This window comes from Pteropus alecto, unplaced genomic scaffold (assembly GCF_000325575.1).
Source record: "Pteropus alecto unplaced genomic scaffold, ASM32557v1 scaffold61, whole genome shotgun sequence".
In the NCBI taxonomy this organism is placed as follows: Eukaryota; Metazoa; Chordata; class Mammalia; order Chiroptera; family Pteropodidae; genus Pteropus; species Pteropus alecto.
In genome coordinates this window covers 15,712,623-15,738,868 of record NW_006434835.1, presented here as the reverse complement: position 1 = coordinate 15,738,868, position 26,246 = coordinate 15,712,623, and the positions used below count along the sequence as shown (strand labels likewise).

General features: G+C 41.9%; 1 protein-coding gene across 4 annotated transcripts in view; it reads right to left on the bottom strand.

Moving 5' to 3' along the window:
* Positions 1 to 26,246, bottom strand: part of DRC1 (dynein regulatory complex subunit 1) — a 35,931-nt gene that overhangs the window by 5,049 nt on the left and 4,636 nt on the right. For 2 of the 4 annotated variants that reach the window (XM_025045765.1, XM_006910296.3), the window contains exons 3-13: positions 23,971 to 24,083; positions 22,050 to 22,233; positions 21,306 to 21,443; positions 20,226 to 20,312; positions 19,272 to 19,394; positions 11,661 to 11,800; positions 5,231 to 5,365; positions 4,652 to 4,884; positions 1,970 to 2,082; positions 640 to 729; positions 1 to 87 (exon numbers count right to left, since the gene is read on the bottom strand). In XM_025045765.1, coding sequence (XP_024901533.1) covers positions 1 to 87; positions 640 to 729; positions 1,970 to 2,082; positions 4,652 to 4,884; positions 5,231 to 5,365; positions 11,661 to 11,800; positions 19,272 to 19,394; positions 20,226 to 20,312; positions 21,306 to 21,443; positions 22,050 to 22,233; positions 23,971 to 24,083 — 1,443 coding nt within the window. The remainder of the gene's footprint in view (positions 88 to 639; positions 730 to 1,969; positions 2,083 to 4,651; positions 4,885 to 5,230; positions 5,366 to 11,660; positions 11,801 to 19,271; positions 19,395 to 20,225; positions 20,313 to 21,305; positions 21,444 to 22,049; positions 22,234 to 23,970; positions 24,084 to 26,246) is intronic. The other 2 variants (XM_015588118.2, XM_025045766.1) reach the window with 2 other exon arrangements.

Genomic DNA, 26,246 nt, shown 5'->3' with positions numbered 1-26,246 from the left:
CTGGCTGAAGGATGAATGATGAGCTTGATATCTGAGGAAGAAGTTCACCAGTTTATACAAGTCATCCTCACTTTCAATTCCAAGGGCCTGGGAGGAAAAACAGAATGACTACTCAAACACCACATCTAGAGTCCACCGGCTCCAGAAGTTAACAGATCCTCAGCTCCTGAGAGCAAGAGGCTTGTCTGGCTCTCCTCAACAACCCCGGTGCCTGCCATGGCCCAGAGTAGAGGCCGCTCAACACTGGGAAAACACAGTGAATCAGAGACACACGCGTCAGAACAGAGAAACAATGCTCAGAGTCAGGAACTGCTCCATACAGACCTGATGGGTATGAAAATGCTAAATGGAGCTGAACATGCATCTGAGTTTAGGGGTGGAGGGAAGAACCTACAATCTGAGAGCTGGGCCATGAGAGAGAGAAGCTAGCAGAGGGAGGGTCAGGGATGGGAGACATCTAAACGACTCAGGACAATCTGTTGTGTGGAGAGTAAATAAAGGGAAGGATGCAACGTGAGCCCGGAGTCGGCCCGGGAGAGCCGCATCTATTCCCAGGGCTGAGGCAATGTTGGAAAAACATAGGGGGCTGTCTTAAAATGAGGCCCCCATCCCACGTCCACTCAGCCCCGTGAGACTCACTGAGAAGATGGCGTCCAACCTCAGCAGATAGCATTCGCTCTTCTCCAGGGGGAGGAGAAGGCTCAGCAGCTTGTTCTCTATGAGAAAACCCTGAGGAGAAGGAAGATGACGTCTCCAGTCAGAGACGGCTTTCAGGACCGAGTGCCAGGGTCTGTAGCCTCCCTCTGTATAGCCCACCAAGGATGACACCACAGAGCAGAGCCCCAGGGGTGAGGCTCTGGAGATCAGGTTCCCCAGAGGCAGGCCTCCTGGGGTGCCTAAGAGCCCTTCCCAGGAACAAAGCCAACCTTCGCCATGGACTTAGTTCCCCCGCCTCACCCACGAACCCCTGGGCAAACACCTGAGTTCCCCAGAGCAGTCCAAATCTGATCCAATCACAGATGCCTACCCACCCAACACCACTTCACTCATATGCTAGTCTCCAAATATCTATAGAACATAGCAGCAGGCATTGACAGGCCGAAAGCAGGTAGTGGAAGGGTGGCCACCGGCAGCAAGCCTGCGAATAAAGGAAGCCCCTGCCAGCCGCCTCCTTCCGCAGGAGCTCCTCAGTGGCAGGAGCCAGCGTTTGTGCCAAAGAAAACCGTCTCAACTGCCCCAAGGGGACTGGAGGCTGCTGATCCTTGCTTCACCTCTTTCACCATCTCGGAACTGTAAAATCTAAATAAACACCAGTCACGTTTGGCAACAATCAACTTCCAGTTGAACCAACTCCAGCACAGCCTTTACACTGAGTCTAGTGGCTTTTACCAGTAAACAGTGCAGCTCTTCAAAGCCAAGCACACCCAGAGTAATCACAAACTCAGCTCCCAAGGAAAGGCCATGTCACTGGTGGCCATTCTACTTGGCAAGTGGGTTCACGGAGGTGACACTGGTGCCCTTTCTCTCGAAGAATAAGCTTTTACTTTTTTAATTAGCAGGATCCCATTGGCCAGCATGGACTACGCCTTGCTGACCCACTAAGAGAGGACCCATTTGCCAGCTGGCCAGCACTGAGGCCCGGCCCGGCTGTGAATGGCCCCAAGAGGTCTGAAGGCTGTCCCCCAGCAATACTCCTGAGAGCTGGTCCACTCCTGCCTCCAGGCCCCATCTGGCCTGGCCAGAGTTGTCACAAGCAACAGCAGGTACTAGATCTATTGGGGTGATCACTTCGTAAAGCATATAAATGTCTAATCACTATGTTCTACACCTGAAACTAATATTATATTGTATGTCAACTGTAACTGAAAACCAAACCAAAAAAAAAAATCTTTAAAAAAAAAAAAGAAAAAGCAACAGCAGAACGTTGGCAAATCCACCCGCCAGGAGTCCCTCTGCCACAGCCGCTCACCGACTCATCACACAGGAGCATCAGGATCCTTCTGGTAGTTTTTGCTGAAACTTGCTTTGGCAGGTCCAGGTAAGACTCTGGTTCTGAGGCAGTATCTTCTGCCCACTCTTCTTCTGCAGATGGAACATAGAGAGAAGAGAGGGAGGGAGAGGAAAAGATCATTCCTTGGGCTTTTTGACTTTGAGAAACAGTCAAATAGCTTTCCTTGAGAAAATTCACTTCTTAAAAAGTCTCTTTCGCTGAAGAAAACCTATTATTTTAAAAACAAATAAAAAAAGACGTTAAGGGTTGGAAAAAGAGACCACCTGGAGAATTCTGTCATTCTTGGACAGCCTATACACCTCACTTTTCCAAACTTCACCTACCCGAAAATATCATACTCAGAATCCAGCCATGACCAGGAAGGGGGTGCTCCAGAGTGCGTGTACCTATTTAATTTTATTTTAGAGATAAATCTAGCACATCTACTATATGGTTTCTAAACCTGGAGCAGATTAGAAGCAGTCAACTAAAAGGCTGCCTCATAGAAGAATATTATCAGTAAGAACTGGTAGCTGATAGCAAGAGCCAAAATTTTCCTTAATGTGTTCTACACTACACATTCTTCACCCAAAAATAGGAATAAAAGTCATTATACTATCCAGGCTTTACTAGTTGTTCAAAAGATAAAATGAGATAATATGTATGAAAATATTTTGAAAAATACAAGATATCAAACTACTGGTGGGAACGTAAAACAGTACCCATCCCTATGGAGCAATATCCAGTAAAATTACAGAGGCATTGACCCTTTGATGCAGCACCCCTAGTTCCAGGGGTCTAGCCCAACAATTCACTAGCAAAAACATGAAAACACAAATGCACAAAGCTATTTATTATGGCGATGTTTGTAATGGCAAAAACAGACAAAAACTGGAAATATCCCACATGAGCATCAACAGAGAGGACTATTTGAATAAATTACGGCACAGCCACACACCAGAGTATCACATGAAAAAGGAACAAAGAATATTTCTTCTTACTGCTACGGACTGGTCTCCAGGGTATACTACCAGTAAAAAAAAAGCAAAATGGAGAAAAGCATATGTTCTCATTTACCTAAAAAATGGGTTTATATAACATGTACACATATTTGTTTATAATTTTAAAAAGCGATGAAAAGATAAACCATAAATTTTTAAATAGTTTCCTAGAAGAGAGAGATGGAATGGAGTGGAGAGGATAAAAGCCACACTTTTGGGGTATACCTTGCTTTGTACATTTGACTTTGAAAATATGTAAATATTTTACATAATTGTAAAATAAAATAAAATTGTAAAAGTCGATCCCAAATATCAAAAGTAAACAAGACAAAAAGACTTAAATGTGTATTCGGTTGGTGACATAACCACATAGAAACTGGTCCAAGTAGCTTTAAAAGATAGCAATCTGTCTGTACATACCCAGTGGAATATATCTTAAGAGCAGAAAGAACTGCAAAAAAATTTAAACTCTTTTTAGTAATCATTTGTTAGTGGTAGGGTCGATATTTTATTCTGAGACTGTTTTATGGTACTGTCAAAAAAGCAATGAGTAATTATTTTGGAGTCATTGAGCACCAAGATTTTCAAGTTATGAGAAAGAAGATAGACTTTGATACAGTTAAGTAAACATCTTGGCATCCTGATGATTAGGAAGTATTCGAATGAACACATGATTTATTTGACCTATAAAACACAATCTTATATCCTGGACTCATCTACTGAGGGGCCTGGAAACAATGAGTAGTCCAAAACAGTGAGCACTCCAGCATCCAGACTACGGTTTCAAAATACCATTCCCTATTGAAAAGCACCAGGTCTCCTCGGGGAAATGGCTGCTTCCAGACTTGAAGCAGAAAAAGTACAATGTGAGCCTGAAACATCTAGTCATTCTAGAAAGCCAGGAAGCTGTCAAAGGCTACTGGGGTTGTGTCTAAAGGACCCAGAAACCAACAGGAAGAGACTCTCATTGGCCAAAAATGAGACAATTTGAGCATCAGTAAGGAAAATAATGTCACTAAACCAAAACATATCAAATTTGTTTAAATCTATGTGTTCATAATGATGCGTTTTAAAAAGTAGAACCTCATTGGTGATCTTTGAAAGATACTAGAGACCCAATCTATTCATTCTGTATACTGGTAAAGAAAGAATAAGCATCTATCCTTCTGTCTGTACAAACTGTATCTCAAAGTAACAAAAAGCTGATGAGGGGAAGATTCTCTTTTTGGAAGTGTTCCAGCTAATGAATCATGACATTACGATAGAATTTAGAATATCACCATTTTGCAATCCCTAATGCAATTAATGGATCTTAGACGATAATTATCAATGGTTGCTAACATTACAAAAAGAGAGACAACCTGACCTTAGTTTATCTCAATGGAGATACACAACAGTGTATTTAGCAAAAATAAAATGAACCTGAATCCAAACAAGCTTCTAAATCTAACTTCCAGTTTATAATACAGAGTAGGGGACAAAGCTGTAAATTAGAGACTTAAAAGCCATATCAGCCAATCATGCTCCAGGGACCTCTCAGCCCTGACGCCTCTTCCCCTTCTCTGAATTTCAGTTTCCTTATCTGGAAAATGAATGGGTTGACCCGATGTTCTCAGAGGGCCCCTCCAGCTCTACGACCCTATGACTCCGTTCCAGTCACCTGTTTGCATCAGCACTTCTTCTAATATTTGTGTGGCGGACTTCTGCGGCTGCTGAGATATAGGCCCCACATTCTTCAGGAACCAGAAATCAGGCTCCGTCCAAGAGAGCCCCAGATGATGTGTGTGGATGATCCTGTCCACGTTAAAGGCTCTGTTTATCAGATCCTTTGCCTCCTCTTCGTTCATCAGCCAAATCTCCCGAAACTTCTCATCATCAATAAGAGCAAAATGCCTGTGAAGGAGAGTTACTGAGCATGGCCAGCTGACCCCAGGGCCTGGCTAGGGTCCCTTCAATTAGCAGCAGGGAAAGAACCAAGGCAGAGCCGTGGTAAATTCTGGGCCTGTCCTAGTCCCCGGGCCACTGAACCTCACCTATGATAGATTGAAAGCCACCCCAGTAGGTCTCTAGAAAAGGTAGGTGGCGTACAAATCAAGGGACAAGGAAGGTAGCACAAATGATTCTTCAGTGCCCTGGTCCAGCTCCCAAAAAGCTGGTGATATCAAAGGCTAATGAAATCACGGCCACCACCTACTCTATCCCTGCAATCTCTATCCTAGCACCCAAGCCCCTAACATACCTCATGGCTTTCTGGAGCTCCTTGAATTGCATCACAAGGCGTTTGTAGTCTAAGGTTAGTGACTGGTTATCCTCCTGAAACTGCTTTATCTGCTTGGCATATTTTAACCTCAGATTATTAAGTATATCGTGCAGGCTGGGTTGAAGAGAAAAAAAAAGGTTAGTCTGCTGTTGAATAGAGGGTGTAATGTTCCTTTCACCTACTTCACTCAGTTCTACAGAACCCAAGATCAGATTTGTGGAAGGGCAGAAAACCCTCCCATATATTCCAAAGCGCGGCTCCAGTTACGAGCAAGGAAAGGAAGGCACTGGGAGGTAATGGGATTGTCCAGAACCAAATGCATTTAAAACGGTCCAGAAGCCCAAATCTACTCAAGCGTGTGACCGAATCTTCCTCAACACATTTGTCAGTGTCCCTACCTATTACCGACCTCATATATTTAAATAATCTATCTCGACTTCTGACCTTATGAAACAAGGCAGATAGAAAGGAAAAATTAAAACCGCACATCACAAGCCTCTGATATATGAGTCTTTCATTCTCAAAGAGCTGATACTATTAACAGGTACAATAACTCATTCATTCATTCACTCACTCATGCACTCATTCATTTATCAAACATGAAAGGTCTCTTTTTGTGCCAAAGATATGTTTGAATACAAAGATGAAGTAAAAGATATCTTCAAATACAAAGCACTACTGAGACGGGACATCACTTGTAAAATTCTTAATCTTTTAGCAGGAAATGAAATGGGACATCTCTTGCAGAGTTAATCTTTTTAGTAAACCTAGTTACGTTTTCTTCCCTCTTTTCTTTGGAAAAAGGCCCTCTCCCTCAAATCCTGATAATTGCCCTCTGGCTATTGATAAGGGTCATCAGCCCATTGTTAAGCAGAAATGGTGTTAAGTCAGACAGGGCCCTTGGAGTCTGAGAGGGGAGGAGACTTTAGGCCAAAGGTCTTTTTTTTACTCTTTAAGAAATATATTAACCAAGCCCGTTTCCCTTTATGCGCTTAATAAGCAAATCAATAATAGAAATTAATAGATATATGATTTAAATAACAAGTTTGTATCTTCTTTTCCTTGTCTAGGGACGGAGGTGGCACTTCAGCAAGAAACCCAAGACCCCACCCTGACTGAGGCAGAAAGGGAAAGAACTCTATAGCAGGAAGCAGATAGAGAAGAAGAGACCTCCCGTCCCTCGACATCGCTACTAAGAAAAGCACGTTCATGGATCTTAGAAAAGAGTTAGGTTGGAAAGTTAGATAGGGACTTTCCGATCTGCCTGCAAAGACATCGAATTCTTCCTTTTGTAGGAGGGTCTGCACCAGCAAGACCAAAATTAAGCAACCCAGAAGGCATTGTGCCCCTAATGTAACTCGTAGCAGTAAACAAGAAGGCAGAAAATTGGGTACCAGGTTGAGCCAGTAAATCGCACCGTGCAATGAAGGCCTCAACGACCTTCAGTTCACCTAAACCCCATTATACCATGATCATAAGTCGACGTATATGCCCAGAAGTTGATTAAGTCCATTATAACACTGAATTCTGGGAACGAACATGCAGAAAGCAAATGATAAATCACGATGTCCTGCCAGTCTTAATTGTGGATCAAGAATGCTCACTCAAAAAGTGTCCACCCAGAGCAAATAGGGATCAAAACCTCAAAGTCTTTGTTGCCAGGCCTTTTGAGCCACGCTTCTCTTGCTCAAGCCTCGCTTGCACGTCTGGAAGTGTACTTTCTCTTCTAATAAAACTTTTCTTTTCTACCGTATTTTGGTGTCTTGCTCAATTCTTTGTTCAAGACATCAAGAACCTGGACAACGCACCGGGAGAAGATCCCCAATCTGGTAACACTACCAGTCCAATCAGAGACGAAGACAAACATTAATTCTAGTACAGTGTTAAAAATGCTACAGGAGCATTTTACACAGGCTGCCAAGGAAGCCTAGAGGTGAGGCACCTCACTTACCCTGGCTGAGAGGGGAGGAGCGTGGTCAAAGTTTCCAGCACAGTGAAAGACGGTTATAACCTGGCCACCAGCACTGTGAATCCAGGCAGGTCACGGCTCCCCACCTCGCTGCTAACAGGAGTTCTGTGCATGGAAACTTGCCCCATGAAATATGCATGGCAGACACAACTCTGAGACCCAGCACCATACTTCAGACTCCAGACTACTGAAAAGGTATCTTATGTCAGTGTCCCATTTACCCAGAAATAGAGAAGTTGAAGGCTAACATATTTTAAGTTTAAAATTTTCAAAAATAAAATTCTCTCCTCTAAGCATTATTCTGAAATAATCAGGTCTCTAAAACACAAACACTGATCACTCGTATTCATCCTCAATAACATGCAAAAATTATTTAACTATGTCTCTGATAAAAAAGAAATACCCAATTCATTTTCTTAACTACAGCATTCTGTGAGGCTTTCTTACCACATATAGGTGTCAAAAAAATGTTTAAGTAGCCATGTGTTTTGTTTTGTTTTGTTTCGTTTTAGTGTCATTTAATAAAAGAGGGTCTATGTATCATCTAATCATAGAGGCTAATAAAACAAAAACAAACTCCAGGTGCATGCAGAAGGTCTGAGCAAGGTCGTAAGACAAGGAATGGACAGGAGAGGATGGCTGCAAGGGGAGGCTCACCGAAAAGCCAAGTCCTTAGCGACTGGCTGAGGCCAGAGATGAAGGAGAATGAGGTGGAAGACTGGAAAACTGGCAAGGTGGGCAAGGCTGGGTTCAGAAACCAGAAGCCAGAAATGACAGTGACTCCCCCATGGAAAGGGCTGCTGGCAGTTCCAGATAAAGCAAGGAGCTGAGGTCAGGCTTTGGAATATGAAGTTGGTAGTCATCAACAAAGAGGTGACAGTCAAAGCCATGAGACTGATGTACAGGGCAATAGAATAAAAATAAAAAGCAAAGGGGTAAAATGCTTTCTAGGATGTCCTGTCAGGCAAGAAAAAGCAGAACCACCCAAGGAAACAAATTAGAAATAAATTGAGAAAGAAGAGCAAATATTTTAAGTCATGAAAACCAAAGGAGAAGAGTTCTGAGATTCAGTATCCAATAATAGAACAAGGCCCAAGAAACAGCCACGGCGCTCGGTTAGAATGGCATCACTGGTGTCCCAGAGGGGACTTTTGGACCAATTCTGGGGTCATAGGTCAAATTATGAATGGGGGTGAGGGAGGGAGGGGCAAGTGACGAAGAAAGGAAAATGGCCGTGGAAGTGAGAATAAAGACAGCGCTCACCGTGGAGCAGCAGGGTCGGCTGAAAGGGTTTTTCAAGATAAGGGAAACCAGGTAAGTTCGAAGTCGTTTGGAAGAGCCAGTGAAGACGGGGTGGTGGGGATGATGCCGCTCACCTTTCTGCACGTGGATCAAACGGAGGCTCTGCCTCCCGCACCTCCTCCTACCTCTCGTCTTACAAACCTGCCTTCCCCCACTATGCAACCTCTTCCTCAAACATCTCCTTTTCCTATTCCTCCCTCCTTGCCTCAAACTTGCCACATTCCCAGTTCTCCTCTGTCTACCCTGGAGCCGACTTTTAACTCCTTTCTGCCAATTCATGCCGCTCCCCTTCGCTATTTCACTTCTTCAGGAAGTCTTCCCAGATAATCCCCTCTTGCTATACTGATTTGTGTCTGTCTTTGCTGTTCCCCTATCTAGTATGATGCATATAGTGGGATTTTTCCATAAATACTAGCTGCTAACTACTCTCATTTATCTCAGATAATCAGGCTTAAGATGCCAGTTCACTTATTCAGTATCGTCTTCTATTATAAGTAACGATTAAAGGGTCAACAGTGTTTCTCTATACACCCAACATCTGTCCAAAATGTGTCACAAATGTACAAGTGAAAGAATTCATAAATTGTAATAGGCTGTGTGGGCTTTGGGGAAAAATCCTCAACAAAGATTAAATAAAACATCTTATTCTACTCTGATCCTCAGAGCCTCACACAATGGTTTGGAACTTAGGAGACAATTCTTAGAGGAAGAGAGAGAAGAGGGATAGAAAGAGACGGGAAAGAAGGGAGGGAAGGGGAAGGACAGGTGAGAAGTTCCGAGGAGCAGTTATCTTTCAGTAGCTTATGGTACTGGGATCAAGCATAAGGAAAAATGACTGTGTTTGAAGCGATGTGGTGTGTGTATACACATACATCTCCGATTTTATTTAAAGACCAAAAACAAATAAGCTGTATAAGCATTACCTTGTTTGGTACTGCCTGTGTCCCTGGTATAAAGAATCATAAGTTGGTTATATTTTAGAGTAACACGGGAAGATGAGCCCTAAGATATTAAAACATATTCTAGTGCCCTAATAATTAAAACAGTGTAGTACTAAGATCTGAAAAGACAAAATAGACAATGGAACAGAAAAGACCCAAATATATATAGAAATTATGTAATAAAGTTGACATCTACAATCAGTAAGGAATGGTATTAGGATAATCATTAGCCATTTGGGAAAAACTGAGAATTGAATTCATATCTCGCATTACACACTAAGATCAAGTCCAAATAGATCAAAAGTTTAAGTGTAAAATGAAACTATGAATACATCACTGGAAAATGTGGGACAATTCCTTTATAACCTCAGGGAAGGCGTTTCTAAATATGAGTTAAAATGACAGGCCATAAAGGAGAATACTGACAAATTCACTAACATGGAGATTTAAAATATTTGCATTGCAAAAATCCACAAGGTCAAACAGCAAACTATTTAAAAATATTTGCGATTCCTATAACAAAAGGCTAATCCCCCTAATATGTAAGGAGTACCTAAAAACTGATGAAAGACCAACAACCCCAGAAGAAAAGTAGACATGGTATATTCATACATAATACATAATTCACAAAGAAGACAATACCAAATGACTCCTACACCTGTCAAACTATGTCCAATTTCATGCACAAGAGACCTACAAAATAAAAATACACTGATACCATTCTCACTTATACTACTGATGAACGGCCAAGGCTGTGGGGAGTTAAGTACTCTCATTCATTGTTGTTGGGAGCATAAATTGGTACAACCCCTAAGAACAATTTGGCGATATCTATCAAAATCACAAATGCATTCATTACCCTAACCCATGGTTAATCCTAGCATCACTAATAGTGGATCAACTAGATAATATAATGTCTTCCATTATGATGCAATATGACGCACACACTCTGACCTATGAAATATTCTGGTCAAAATGTGTAAATTGAATGCATAAGTCTGCAGCTGTAATTTACAATTTAAAGGAAATACAGGGCCAAAGAAACAAGTAAATGTAAAAATTCAAATCCACAAAGTGTGATATTCTGTAAGATAAATGGCCCAGTCGGTTGAACAAATAACTGGTTCCATATCCTCACCACACACACACACACACACAAACACACACACACCAAGAAAAGAACTATATAAGTAAGTAATATTTAAAAAGGGGGGTTATATACAGTAACTATATAAGTAAGTAATATTTAAAAAGGGGGGTTTTATCAGGCAGAGGGGTGGGGCTAGGGGGACCTTGATAAGCCAGAGACTTAAGGAAATTAATTTAACAACCTGATACAGTTCCTGGTCCAAGATGAGACACTAGTTTGGACAAACACACTACAAAGACTCTCTTTGTGCAACTGAAGACATCTGAATGTGATCAAGATATTTAGATAAAATGAAATTTTACAGAAATAGAAAGGCAGAGGTGGTTGACTTTTTTAAAAAGGCAGATTACAAAACAATAGTTACAGTAGGATGGCATATCTATATTTGTATCTATCTATCTGTCTATCTATGTACAGACATCCAGAAAGATATACATTCTATCTCTAGTATAAGGAATATGGTGTTTTCATGTTTTTATCTTACTTTTGCTTCTAGCATTTTCCAATTTTCTATAATGCTTTTGTAATAACAATATACTTTTGTTGATATTATTTGCAATAGCAAAAGATGAGAAGCAGTCTAAACGTCCATCAATAGAGGCATCATCAGCATATCTATGCAGTGGAGTACAAGGCAGTTTAAAAAATAATGTGAAAACTCTCTATGAACTGGTATGGAAACATTCTCAGCATACAGAACAGTATGTATAGAATGCTATCATTTGTGTAAAAGCAGAGGGGATGAGAATATTTGTGTGTGTTTTGTACATGCATAAAGAAATTCTGGACAAAACAAATAATGAGAAAGAGGAACCAGACAAATGGCTGGGAGACAGACTTTTTGCTATATATTCTTTTTAAGGAGGCGGGGGAGAGTAGGACCAGTTAAATGTACTATCTTTTCCAAAAAAAAACCACCCCTTTTAATAAGAGCTAGTTATATTTTTAACAGTTCCTACTTCCGTAAAGGAGAAGAGTACATGCTCATTCCTGTTTTCAGCATGGAAGCGCCCAGAAGAATTATGTTCTGCATGCATGCTAGCTTACCGATTGATCTTCCTCTTCTGCTGAGATTTAATCACTGTACTTTCTTCATCTCTCTTCTTCAGCACCTGAAAGTTATACTCTAACTTCTCTTGATTTAGCTGATAAGTTGCTTTCATTTGCTGAAGCTGTTGCTCAAGAATCTGAAGTTAAAGTTAAAAAAAATAATAATATTCATTGGCTCTGGTATAAAGTGTTATGCCTGAAGGTCCCTGGTAGTTTATTCTGGAGTCATAGCAGAAGAACCTTAAGGACAAGTGCCATCACCTGAATTCTTAGAAAATCTATCATTAGAGGCAAATTAAAGGCCAACCTGAAAAAATATAAATCGTTCAGCTGCAAACTAAATCCTACACACCTAAAACCTAAGAGAGATCACAGAGCTTTCAAGTCCAGCTCCCCCTGGCATTCAGCTCCAGACCCTTTGGCGCCCCACTAGAAATACCATAAAAGTTAATATTGCCACCAAAACTCACAGTGTTCCCACTCTGACCTTCGGTTGGAGGTGTTAGTATTTAGCAAATCATGTCCATTTTAAGGGAGGAAAGACACAATCATCCTTACTTTTTGGATTTCCATTAGCTATATTCGTTCATTCAGCAAATATTTATTGAGTGCCTAACATAAGTCAGACACTTTACTAGGTGTCGGTGAAAAAGGCGCAGTCCTGCCCTGTCTAGAAGAGGGACAGATAACAAACACTGGTGACAAGAGAGGGGTAAGCACAGAATGGTACGGGACCAATGAGAGGAGCGCTTTGCGGCCAGGGCAGGCATCCCTGAAAAGATGACATCAGCGTGCCTGAGACCTGGAGAATGGGTAGGAGTTACCTGGGTGGACAGCTGAGAGGAGAGAGTTCTGCAGAGAGGTGCTTTGGGGAAACCCCAGGCAGTTTAAGATGTGATGTATGAGGCAGGGGATGATCAGAAATGAGGCTGAGGGCCTACCAAGAGCAGCAGGGCCTGACCAAGGTAGGAATTTAACACTTTATCCTGAAGGCGATGGAAGGCCACTGAAGATGCTCAGCAGGAGAATGGAGTGATCAGTCCAGCCATGCAGAAACATCACTCTTGACAGTGGTGAAAAAAAGAGCAGAGAGGGGTAAAGCTGGAGGCAGAGCAGATAGACAGGCCTGCTCCAGCCTCTCCTGAGTGGAATGGAGGAAGGAGGATGCAATTAAGTGTAACGAGATCTTGATAAAGCAGACACATAACATATGTTTGAACATGTTCTATCAAGACTCCTTCCCATCTCCCACCACCAGACCTTTGCCAAGGAATCAACAGAGAAAGGAATTCCAGGCAACAATCACTACCCATCTTTGAATCATCCTCAAGGAGGGTAACTGGCCAGGTGATGCCAAAGACAAAAAAGGCTCAGACACAGCATCAGAGGGTGAGTCATTTCCACATTCCCCACATCGTGACCAAGGGAATCAGTGATGATGTCCTGAAACATCTATTCTTTAACAGGTGGTCAGTGAAGAACCATACTGGTCACTGGGATGATAACTAATTGTACCTCTCAATTTCTCTACTTGTTTAGTAAAATTTTTATTTACTTTTTTTAGTTATATGCTTTTCTTTGTAAAAACTTTTCCTGATTGTGAAAGTTATATTCGCTCATTGTAGAAGATGCAGAAAGTACAGTAAAGGAAAAAGAAGAAGACATAGAAGGGGGTGAAAAAACTACCTATAATTTTGCCGTCCAAAGGCAATTTCAGTTAACATATTGGCATGTTCCTTCCAGTGTTCTTTACATGGTTGAGATCAAACCCTACCTATAATTTCATACACAACTTTCCTCACAAAATATTACAACATAAGAATTTTCCATGTTGGTAAAGTTTTATTAACATAATTTTAATGGTAATTTATCACATATGAAATAGGTATGATATGTTCATTTCTCTACATTTGTACGTTTATGTTATTTTGATAATTTTCATTATAAAATAATGCTGGGAAAAATTATATATAAAATTGGGGGGTTTTTTTTGTTTATTTCCTTAAGACAGATTGTCAGAAGTGAAATTACTAGGTCAAAGGCTCTCAATAAATTGCTTTGCAAATAGTAATTCATAGTTCACCCTCCCACTGGCTACGTGTGCAAGTGCCCAGGTCACCACAACCTGTCTTCACTGAGCATTGCACAGGGCAGGCCGAGAAGCTCTAGGTGCAGGCCCAGCCCTTGGGCAGGGTACTTGGGGTGGGGCAGGGGAGCCGCTGAGAGCTGCACCCAACTTTTCCTAAGCATGATCAAAACTTAACTTCAAAATTTCTGATTTGAACAACATCCCACAGGGCCTATGGAGGTGCTGACAGTGCAGGCTCATTTCAAGTGCAATTATCCCAGCTAGTCCCAGGCTGAGTAGCTTTCAGCCCTGTACCTCTCTAGGGATGGCCAAATGTCTGCTAGGGAAAGGGACTCTCTGCAGCTTTCTGCAAAGTCACAATGATTTGTGTCCCCATGTTCCAAATGAAACCAGCCTTATTACTCCTAATGTGACTGGCCCTGGACATGGGAGAGGTCAATGGTCTATGAGGTGGCTCAGCACAAAGTCCGGTAAAAAAGCTCCACGTTGGACGGTGACAATCTGAGAAAGTATGAACAAACAGAGAGGGACAGCCACCAGAGCTGCTCTGGATTTGGAATGATAATGAATAGCTGTCCCGGGCTTCCCTGCGCCTGATTATCTGGGGGCCCAAGACCGAGAGTGCCAGGGTATCTTCTCAGATGCCTTGCATCCAGGGACCTCCTCCTCCTCCTCATAGCTTTGCAATAAGCCCTCATCACTAAGATGGCACTTCCCAAACTTATCTAACCACAAAATATAACACAGTGAGAATGTGTGAATTATAAAAGCAAGCTCTAGCATGCAAACTTTCATGTAAATTTCATTCTGCAAGGCAGATTATTATATCAAAATAACTGTAATAATTATGTAAATGGACTCTATTTTTCCTATATAATACATCTTGAAAGAAAAAAGGTCACTGGCATCACTTTTTTTAGTTTTGTGAAACTACCACTAATATCTCCCTAGCTGAATACAGTTTACAAAACTCTGAACTAATTAGGTCATGTCTTTTTCCTTATGATCTGAAAGAACTTAAATCTGTGATGATTTTCTAGGCAAATAATAATAGTAAACTCTCACCTGATTTTTTAAATTCATATCTCTTTGCTTCTGCATGCAGTTGAATATTTATGCATGATTTTATCTCCTCTTGTGGAAAACGCTTGTTCCTGCTCTTTGCTGGAGTATGTTCTTAAGAGGACTGATGCCTGGAGGCACTAGCCATACCACATTCACCGGGCTTACCATCTCCACCAGATCACAGATCAGTCACTCCTCCATCTCAGCTCTGTCTCCAGATAACCTCTGGAGGCTCCAGTTCATGATGCCCCTTAGGAGCTATTGGCAGTGCTGTCTCTGAACTCAGAACAAGTAATAATCTTGTTCCTCTTACAGTACAAAGGCTACAGCAGGCAATAACATGAATTACACTACTCATTACTTGTTTGCAATACCTATGCTCACCATAATTTGAGTAACAGTGACACTCTTAATTATCTCAGGTTTTAATCTCAATATATAGCTGTTCTTGATTGTCATACAATAAATATAGTTTTATATTTTTGAATTATAATTGATTTTATTAAATGTCTCTGCTTATTATTCAATTATCCAAAGATATCTTACAAAGTTGTACTTTATGTTCCCAAGACTAATGGCACTAATTATGTTTAGTTTTTGTGAATAATTTATAAATATTACAATCTAACCAACCACAAAGTCCCTCAGTGTTACAGGTATGGCAGGAGTTGATGACACCTTCTGTCTCTTACCCGAAGCAGCACTAGCTTCACCACAGCTGCTTTTGGGTGACATCTGCCCACAGGGCTCAGAAAACCCACTGCCATCAATGCCTCAGCAGAATACAAATTTAAAATAGCCTTTCCCTCTGGCCTTCTCCACTGACTTCAGAGAGCCAGTGAGCCTCTTCATCACCACCCTCAGTCCTAGGATGGGACCTGGATTCCATTTTGGAACCGCAGAATAACAATTTCATATCCAGCCTACACTCTTGCTTACCCTTTTCTTCCCAATGACTAACTCATGTATACTATTTATGTGGCTCACTCTCTCTCTCCCCCCTCCACTCCATCCTTCCCTCCCTCTCTCCCTCCCTCTCTCTTTCTTTCTTTTTATGTAACTTTCTTTTTTACTCAAAAGATTGGAAGCTCAGTGAGGGCAGGGACTATATCTTGCTTATCTTCATGCTTTGCAAATGTAAGTTCACAATATTTGTTAAATAAATAACTCAAATTTAATGTTTTGTGATCAATATTCTGGTATTAAAAGTAACAGCCCCTAAAGTTGAACTAAACCATTTTACAATTTTTTTATTTTTTGTGCCTATGGAACCTAGTCTTCCTAGGTGGTCTCCCATCCAAGTACTAACCAGGCCTGACCCTGCTTAGCTTCCCAAGATCAGACAGGCTTGTTCAGGGTGACATGGCCATAAACCACGGACCATGGCTCCTCTGGGGAGTGAACCCAGGGCCTTCTGCAGATGAAGCAGACGTACTAACCGCTACACTATGGAACCACGTCCCTGTTTACAATTTTAAATGAGCACATAAGGCCTGAAAAAAACAACAACGACAACAATCTTTTACTTCCTGCGTTGAGAACTAAGTTTTTCTAACAGTTTTATTTGGCGGGGTCGGGGGCGCGGAGGTGGTAAAATCCCTCTGAGTGCATAAAGTTCTTAGGCTTCTCTTTGCTCACTAATCACGTGGCCTTGCTGTCAGTAAGCATTTGGAAAGTACACATTCTTTTTTTCACTTCCTCTACTTTATCCATCAAATTAAACCTATGTATTTTGAATCCTTTCTATTTTTGTGATTTACAAAAATTCTAGTTCCATATTTAGGAACTGATACAGAGCTACGAATTGGTTAGGAAAAGTAAAATCGATGTTGAGCTGCATGCTGTATTTTCCTGACAAAAACAGATGCTACTTGGCTCTAATGCCCAGTGTAAGCACAGCTAAGAGGCAGAGCTAAGAGGCACTACATTAAAGTTCAACCTACTAAAATAGTGCACATATTGCACTAGGGTTTAATGTGATACAGTGCACTCTTGGTTTCCATTCTAACACAGAAAAGAACTGTTATGCAGAGAAACCGCACACACTTTCCCACTCTGAATGTCTCCCCCACCTGCCTCCCAAATACCCACACTCCACCATCAGCCCATCTGGATGGAGGAGCCGAGAGAACCAGGTCTCCCAGTCTCTCTGCCCCTCTGTCCCTCACCTCCTTAGTCTTACCTCCTCCTCCTACCCCCCATAATCTCCCCATGTCCCAGAAATTTTTGGCCTTGTTCGAGCATTTGAAGATTGAATTAAGAACAAAGGTTCCACTCCCACAACTCAATAGCAAAAAAAAAAAAAAATCACCTGATTAGGAAATGGGCAAAGGACCCGAATAGACATTTCTCAAGACATACAGATGGCCAACGGGTATATGAAAAGATGCTCAACGTCAGTCAACATCAGGGATATGCAAATCAAAACCACAACGAGATATCACCTCAAACCTGTGAGGACGGTTAACATCGAAAAGACCAGAGATAGCAAGTGCTGGTGAACACGTGGAGGAAAGGGAACCCCTTGTGCTCTATTGGTGGGAATGTGAATTTGGTGCGGCCACTATGGAAACGATATGGCAGTTCCTCAAAAAAATTAAAACTAGAATTACCATTTGATCCCGCAGTCCCAATTCTGGGTATAAATCCAAAGGAACTGAAATCCAGATCTTGAAGGGATATCTGCTCCCCCATGTTCACTCCAGCATGAGTCACAATAGCCAAGACTTAGAAACAACCTAAATGTTCAGCCATGAACTAATGGATAAAGAAAATGTAGTATATACATACAACGGATTATGATTCGGCCCTAAAAAATAAGAAGGAAATTCTGTCATTTGCAACAACGTGGATGGACCTAGAAGATATTATGCTAAGTGAAATAAGCCAGACACAGAAAGATCTGCATGATTTCACTTACATGTGGGATCTAAAATAGTCAAACTCATAAAAACGGAGAGTAGAATGTGCTACTGGGGCTGCCAGGGGTTGGGGGTGGGAGAAATAGAAGGTGTTGGTCAAAGGGCACAAAGTTTCCAGAGATCTGTACAACGGAGGGCCTGTGATCAACAATGTCGTATTAGATGCTTAAAATTTTGCTAAGAGGATAGATCTTATGTTAAGTGCTCTATCACAAAAGAAAAAGCAAAACAAAACAAAAAAGCAAAAAAAAAAAAAAAAACCATGAAGTTGCATTATTTCACTGTTTGAGGCCAACAGTGTATAGTTTTGTCACATAAATTATCATAGAACCAAGATAATTTCAGAAAGCTTAACAATAGCCATTTTCATTAAAAGTGTAATGTATGCGGCCCACGTAAGTAGTTCTGCTCTATTAGAGACTCTACTGTTCTTTGTCAGTAACTCTCATTTCCATGAGATTAATATGAGAAAGGCCGAGGAAAATTCTCAAGACTGGTAAAAATTGTAGTCTAATGGCTTTTTAAATTTCACCTGTTATATAAAACTACAAGAGGAGTAAGAACTGAAATTCTACCGGAAGCTATGTGGAAAAGCTTTAGCCTAACATGCTTTACTAGATAGAAACTGAAATGGATAGACCAGGCTTAAATATTAAGATGTAATTATATTACATTTAAATGTAATCAGAGATGTATTTTTATTTTTATTTTTTTTAACTAATGTTGAAACACAGACTTGGAAATAACTTTAGGAACCAGTAACTTTAGGATTCCTCATTCCCACTGCAGGAATCTTTCAGCACCAGAGAGAGACAGTCATTCAGCCTTTGAATACTTTATAAGATAAAGGTCTCTGTTTTGAGAAATGATCAGTTTCTATATTGGATAGTTCTAACTATTAGAAGTTTGTTTCTGATAGTGAGTCAGAATCTGCCCTACAGCAATATCCAATCATCAGTCAGGGACTCTTTGGAATAACTGGAAAGATAACAGGCTATAGAACCAGAAAGAACTGGGTTTGAACCCAAGCTTTACCATTTACTAGATAAGTAGCCTTGTCTCTGAGCCTCAGTTTGCTGGCATATAAAAAATGCTGTAAGTGATTTCTCCCTTTCATTAGTGGGAAGATTAGAAATACAGTGCATTAAGTGCCTGGAATATGGTAGACACTCATTAGATGGTGGCTGCCCTAGTTCTGGTCCTCTGATACAGCTAACTTGCCCCAGGGACATTTTCCCTTTGCTCAGCTAAAATGCACCATTCTCTCAACAATTCCTCACATGTCATGGTTTCCTGACCCCTTTCGGCATCTTGGCAGTTCTCCAGAGCTTTTTAAAGAAAGCATTCCTCTGCATGTATCTTACACATGAGCTCCTTCAGATATGATCATTAAAAAGAAAGCAGATCATTAATAAATATTTGTTAAATGGACCAACACTCAGATATTATTGGTAGACGCTGAGGATGAAACATGGGCAGGTGCCCTCCGTCTGCTCTGCCACCCCGACGCTCGGGCTGAGGAACAAGTCGCACCTGCACATCCTGCTCCAGCTTGATCTTAATCAAGTTGTACTCTTCGAAATCCCATACTCTCTGCTTGTTTAGCTGCTTCTCATAGTCCTCTACCTTCTTGATGCGGTTCATAAGATACTCCAGCTGAAGGCACAGGAAGACAAGGAAGAAAGTCAGGCCCCAACGCTGCCCCGACTCGGTCCTTCAGGTGGCCTGACAAGAGTGACACAGTGAGGGTCTAAAAGTGTGGTGACTCTGGAAAGAGTCTGTGGGCCTTCAGAAGCCCCTATGCCCCAAGGCTTTATATTGCTTCATGGGGTCCTACTTCAGAAACTCCAAGAGAAATGCTCCATTAAGGAATTAGGTACACGAGGATATAAAGTACAACATAGGTGAATATAGTCAGTAATATTGTAATAACTATGCATGGAGTCAGGTGATCACTTTGTAAAGTATATAAATGTCTAATCGCTATGTTGTATACCTGAAACTATTATATGTCAATGTATGAAAATATGAAAATATTATGTCATCTGTAATTCAAAAAGAAATTTTAAAAAAAGAAATTAAGTACAGACCTAACAATCAGATGTTTGTATTTCTAAAAAAAAAAAAAAAAAAAAAAAAACACTGAATCTTGGTCAAGGTATTTCTTTGTTCTTTATGTTTCTCAAATTTGTCTTAAAGTACCTTCTTGGGCCACAAATATTCATGGCTGGGGAAGATGCCCAGGAAACAAAGGAGAAAATGACAGGGCCATGGACACCACCTCAAGCTGCAAAGATGGCACTCACCACCACCAGACAACTGCCATCTGCAAAGCCACACTGATAAACCAGGAAGTGCAGTCTGCCACAACAAGTGTCTGCCACACAGTCCTCCACAAGATACAAAAAGGCCGGCATATTCAGTCACAAGAGCAATCACCCCACGCTCCACCGATGCCCCGACACGCACCCCCACCCCAACCCCTACCTCTTTGGCATTGTGGGCCTGCAGCGCCCGCTCCCATTTCTTCTTATTACTGGTCAGGAGCTCCTGCCGCTCCAACTCAAATGCTTTCTAAGACCAAGAAGGAAAAGGGTGCTTGTGTCTGTTCTGATGAGGCAGGTCCCATAGTATCAAAGCACTCTTAGCTAACAGTGCAAGAAGTGCCATGTCACCAACCACACGAGGTCAAATCCAAATGAAGACTTGCCAATTTATACGCAACCAAATGGCTAAGTAAGGAGTTTGCAGGGAAATCAGTGATATGAAGTCTATATACTTCACACAAGTCTAGAGAGAAAATGTGCCAATTGTCCTGTGGCTTAGTCAATATCCGAGGCAGGGAGCTGCAGGAAAGCCAGTGCCCTTGTTGGCAGTCACAGGACAAACGCTGGCATATATAATTCAGCCATGACCATGGCTGGTGCATTGCTATGGTTGGGGTTCCCGTGAAGCTAAAGCAGCCTGGAGCTCACGACGGGTAGGCCTGGGATGCAGAAATGAGTCTATAACGATCCAAAGAGAGAGGTCTCCCACTCTCTTGGCTCTCTTCTATTTTGAAAAGATCTCTGTCTCAATCTCAATTCTTAACATTTCATTCAAATTCAAAGTACTAATTCCTGAATCCTGTTTGCCATGCCCCTTTCCCATCCTCCCATCCCTGACTGCCATAAATAAATGAGATAAATGATGGGTATGGGGCACTAATCTCCCTCCTTTTTTCCTCTTACACTTACCCGCTTTTCTTTTCTTTCAAAGCACTTATCACCACCTGTCAAATTGTATATTTAGTAATTTATCTGTTTATTGTCTAGCTGTCTCCTACCAGAATACAAGCTTTATTGAGACTTTTGTTTTGCTCATGGTTGTATCCCCAGCCCCGGTACAGTGCCTGGCATATAGTAGACACTTGATGAATATCTACTGAATGAGTAAATAAATTAATGAAACCCCAGAGCAGAGACGAAGGACCGAGACATCTGGGACCCTCCTTAGATGGTGAGGACAGGCCCAGCTCTCCTATCGGGGTCTCCCAGGGCGGAAAGCAGGTCTTTCACACCCTGTTACCTCGATGTGATGGAGCTCCTGACGAAAGTTTTTCATTACGTTCTTCACTTGTTCTTCCATCCTCTCCAGGAGCAGGCAGATGTCATCTGACTGCTTCTTCAAATCCTTCACGTATTGGTCATCCTTTGTTTTTAACTCCTAGAAAAAAGCATGTCAAAGTTTGGTCACAAACTAAGACAGAAGCAAGAGGTGCCACGTGCACCCCACCTGAACCACTCTCATCAGCACCTGCGGCCACCAGGAATTACAGCTGTACAGGAGAGAGTGGCTTCAGAAGAGAGTGGGAAGGGCCAGGAGAAAGTGTGAGCGGGCGGTGTGGAGCGGGCTCAGCTCCGGGCAAAGCTCTGAAGGAGCAGCACGGGGTCAGACCCTCAAGTCCTCCTTCCTACAAAGCTCCCTGCAAGCCTCCAGAAAGCCTCTAGAAAGTGCCAGCTGAGCAATTAATGTCCAGGTTCCAACGCAGGAATATACCTACTGCAGAGTAAGTTCCCCTCCTTAACACATAAAATCTGAAACAGCGTTTGCTATGAAAGTACATCTTTCTATTAGGAAGCCAGTCATTCTAAAATTCCTACACAAAGCTTTTCTTCTGGTTAAAAGCTGAATGCCTGAGTTGTGCAGTGTTCTGAGTAATGAAGTAAGGCCTCCACATTCTTCCATTCAGGAAAAGCAAACCTATAACCCAGTTAACCATCCCCCAGCCAGATCCCACATGGCTGCGGTTGAGCAACCCAAGCCTCTTGCCTGCTGTAACTCGTTGATAAGCTTGTTCTTATCTTCTATCAGCCCAGCACAGTGCACCTGCTGGGTGTTGAGCATTTCCCACAGATCCTGAGGAATTCTCTTCTGTTTGCCCTCCTCCCACTTGGCGGTGATTTCATCAAACTTGTCCTGGCTGGTCTTGACTTCGTTCTCCAGCTTTTCAAGCCTGCAAATACAAACATACCGGCCATGCCAGCCAAACTCCGATGCTGCCTTCCAACAGAGCAGGCATGTGCTCCAGCGTCCATAATATAGGGCCCAGGTACCAAGTGCTGCCTCCAGATGCCCCGCTCCAGATAAACCAAACCAGGCTCTGAGAAATCTTCTTTTAATTCAATAGTTGACCATAAGTAACTGAGACCAAATAAACAAAGCGACACCTAACAAAAACAGATCAACAGTAAAAGCTACATATACATACATACATACACACACATATGGATCAAGAGTCAATTTGTCACATATTCCTGAGTAGGATGGTGACACGTAGTAGTTAAACACTTGGTCACTGGAGTCACATGTGTTTGAGTCTTGACTTTGCTAAGTGACTCTCAACTTTAGACGAGTTACTTAACTTCGGCAAACTCCATTTTTCTCATCCGGAGAATGGAGAGGATGAAAGTAAACGCCTTCATGTGGCTGTCATCAGGACTAAATAAGATGACGCTCAGCACAGTAGTCACTTAAAAATGGCACTCATATGATTAATTGTCATTGTCAACGTGACCTAAGTGTCTGGCCATTCTTCTCCCAAGTTATCCATAAATGACCAGTGGAATGTACACAGGGAAATGCCACCATTAGCAATGGAAAATAGGGATGGTCTTTCCAAAAAGCCCAAAGAAACTGTGTGATGAAGTATAGTGAGGATGGGCCTGCATTGAAGGAAGGCCCTGGGGCTGAGCACAGGAGCTGGGGCGGATGCCGGGGACTCTGCCCCTACTCCAAATGACTGTACTTACTTCTAAGAGATTATCTCCAAGAGGACAGACCCTAGGAGGAGGCCCATGCAGGCCTTGAAAGTGTGCTCAGAACCCTCTGGGCTGAGATGGGCTAAAATGGTGAAGTGAGTTGCTCTTCTAATCGAACTGTTATATTGTTGGGCACCCTGAAACCTGGGAATATGGGTGCACACGACAGCCTTCCTGCTAAGGACTGGAGCTTACATTCTCTTGTGGGTTCCTGTGACCCTCTGACCCTCTATACTTCAAGCACGGAGCCTCTACTATTCTTTAATACTTGCTACATTGTACATAACACTAAAGTGTTTGGGGTCTGGTCATTCTCATTCATTTAAAACCAGGACAGCCCAATCTACCTTAGCCACATCTCTTTTCATCCTCTACTTCTGTCCATACAACCTTCACTATCATGCCATTCCCAAGCAAATCATGTGATCTATGCCTTGTACAAGTTGTTCCCTCTGCCTAAAATGCCCATGCCTCAACTCTTCAAATTCCTATTCATCCTTTACAGCCCAACTCAAATGTCACCTTCTCTGGAGTTTCCTCTAATCTCTCCAGAGAGAATTAAAGGACTCCTCATATGTGTTTCCACGAGTCCTGACACATATCTTCATTTTAACACAAATCATGGTTGGGTGTTTCCATGTCTATCTCAACTAGACTGTGAACACCAAGACCAGAGACCAAGTTCACTTCTTTTTGTATCCACACAGCTTGGCACATATCAGGAATGCAATACTTGCAGAAAGGAGGAAGAAGGCAGGAAAGCCAGGAGGGAGGGGAGGAAAGAGGATGGAGGGAGGATTCAAAAGGGGCAAGAAGAGGATTCTACTAGACTAAGTTTGACAAAGCCACTTTACAATGATTGGGGAGAACTTAGGGACCCAAAGAGGAGACATCTGCACATCCACCAGGCTTCAGAGCAAGGGCCAACTCACCTCTGACGCTTTATCTCCTCTTCTTCAACTCTCCTGTGGATCTCTCTGATATCTGTAGCTACCTGGATATTTGTCACCAACTCAGTGCCACAGAGCAGAAGTTTAGCCAATTTCTGAAAACAGAGAAGTAAGAATTTACAAAGTTAGAACGCTTTATAAAGAATTCATACATTTATAAAATATACAAAATTGGTTACAAAAATATATAAATTTGTAACTTTATAAAGAATTTATAAAGTTAGAAACACTTTGCACAACTGTCAGTAGCTCTTCTGTCCAGCCAAATATAGGAATCAAAAGCTACCTTGAGACTTTCAAGAGTGGCATCTATTTCGCAGCCCATTTCCATCGTGGCATTTGTGATACGATGATGTTATCGCTTACAACTGAACAGCACTCTGAAATTCTGGACGTACTTTAGTTTATCGTGAGAGTAGGGATCAGCCAGCCAGCACGCTGGCATGTACTCTAGGCACATCCATTTTGCCCAGTAGACCTCCAAGTGACTGACACTGCCAGCATCCTTGCTAAGACTTCCAGCTGGGAAGGTGAGGCAGTCAATAAGTTATTCTCCCATGTCCATTTCCCCCTCTTCTTTTAGTAATAGAACACCCAAATTTTAGCTGGGCATTTGATCTCCCCAAATAGATACATTTTCCAAACTCCCTTGCAACTAGAATATGGCCTGATCAACAGCACATGAGCAGAATTGGTATGTGCTACTTCTGAACTGTGCCTTGAAGACAAAGTGTGTACCCTCTGCTGCCTCTATTTCTCCCTTCTCCCAGGCTGAAATGTGGTGCTAAAGTACAATGTGTGGAGCAGATAAAGGCAACCTAAGGAAGGACAGAAGGAAACAAGGGCCTGACATCAAGAAGCCCCCATATCAGCCCTGAACTAATAACGTTCTGAACTAAGTGAGGAAGAAAAATAAGCTTCTACTTTATTTAAGGTAATGTCACGTAGGATCCTTTGTTACAGAGATTCTAATACAGGAGAGAACTGTAGCTGACTGCACTTCCCTTTCCCTTACTGGACGCAGGAATTTTGCTATTGGTACCCCACTTCCAATCGCTCTTTGTAAATTCCACACCCTGTATCTTCATTCCTTGCCTTTCGGTAACGTCATGATTTCACCAAAAAATTCAGGTATCCTTAAATTATGCCTAAATTTTTCCAAGTCCGTTTTGGAACTTATAAATTCTCCGACTCTAAAATCATTTCTGAACTAAGAATCTATAAACATCTCTATCCCGAGGAGTCACTGAAATGATCAGTGACTCCATTTCATCATAACAGTCTATGGAAATTTTGAAATGCAGTTTTAATGAATACAGAATAGACCCTAAACCTAGATGTCTTGGGTGCTGCAGACTTTTTTAAATGCTTGCAGTTTTAGCACTTGTGCCAAATGGTTTAACATGCATAAGTAATGGCTTTCCTGTAGTTTTGAGCAATTTTATACTTTTTATTCAAACAATGCAAACATAAAAATACCTGAATCAAGTATTTAAGACTCAAAGTAAAACTAAAAATGTTACAATCACCAACAGACCAACCGACACACCCCCAACATTTTTATTTTTTTTTTTAAACAGAGGGCCACATACCATATACCTAAATATTTAAAAATTATAATTCGGAATTACAAACTGTTGAATAAAATACGTTCTGTCCTCCTACTCCAGCGCCTCCATAACAATTTAAAAGTCCTAGTTTGAATTCAGACTATATCTCAGAGTTCCACTCTGAACTTGGTGGCTAAGGGAGAACCAGTCTCTGGCCTCCAGCCCGCAACCTACTCTATTCCCACCCCCACCTCTGTCCTACAATATGAAGGGTTTCGCATGCAGGTATATGGATTTCCCAGACTGCATGCCCAACCTCCATCTACACCTCTTGCCATCCATCAGGCCTGTGGTTGCACAACAGTGGCCTCATCTGCCCTGAGCAGGACAGACCCTAGGAGGCCCACGCAGGCCTTCAAAGTGTGCTCAGAATCCTCTGGGCAGAGAATTGGGGGTTCTGTGATACATACACAGAGTGATCTAAAGGGAAACTTGGGCTCTGAGTGAGCTTGAGGCCAGTCTACCTGAGGGGGTGCATCCAGGAGAATGCTAGAGCAAGACACAGGACCCTCATCATCACCACTTCTATTTAATGGGCTGGAGGGTCTATCTAGTGAATAAGGCAAGAAAAAGAAATAAAAAATGTAAATATTGAACAGAAATAGATAAAGCTGTCATTTCCAGATGCTATGATTATATGTTTTTCTT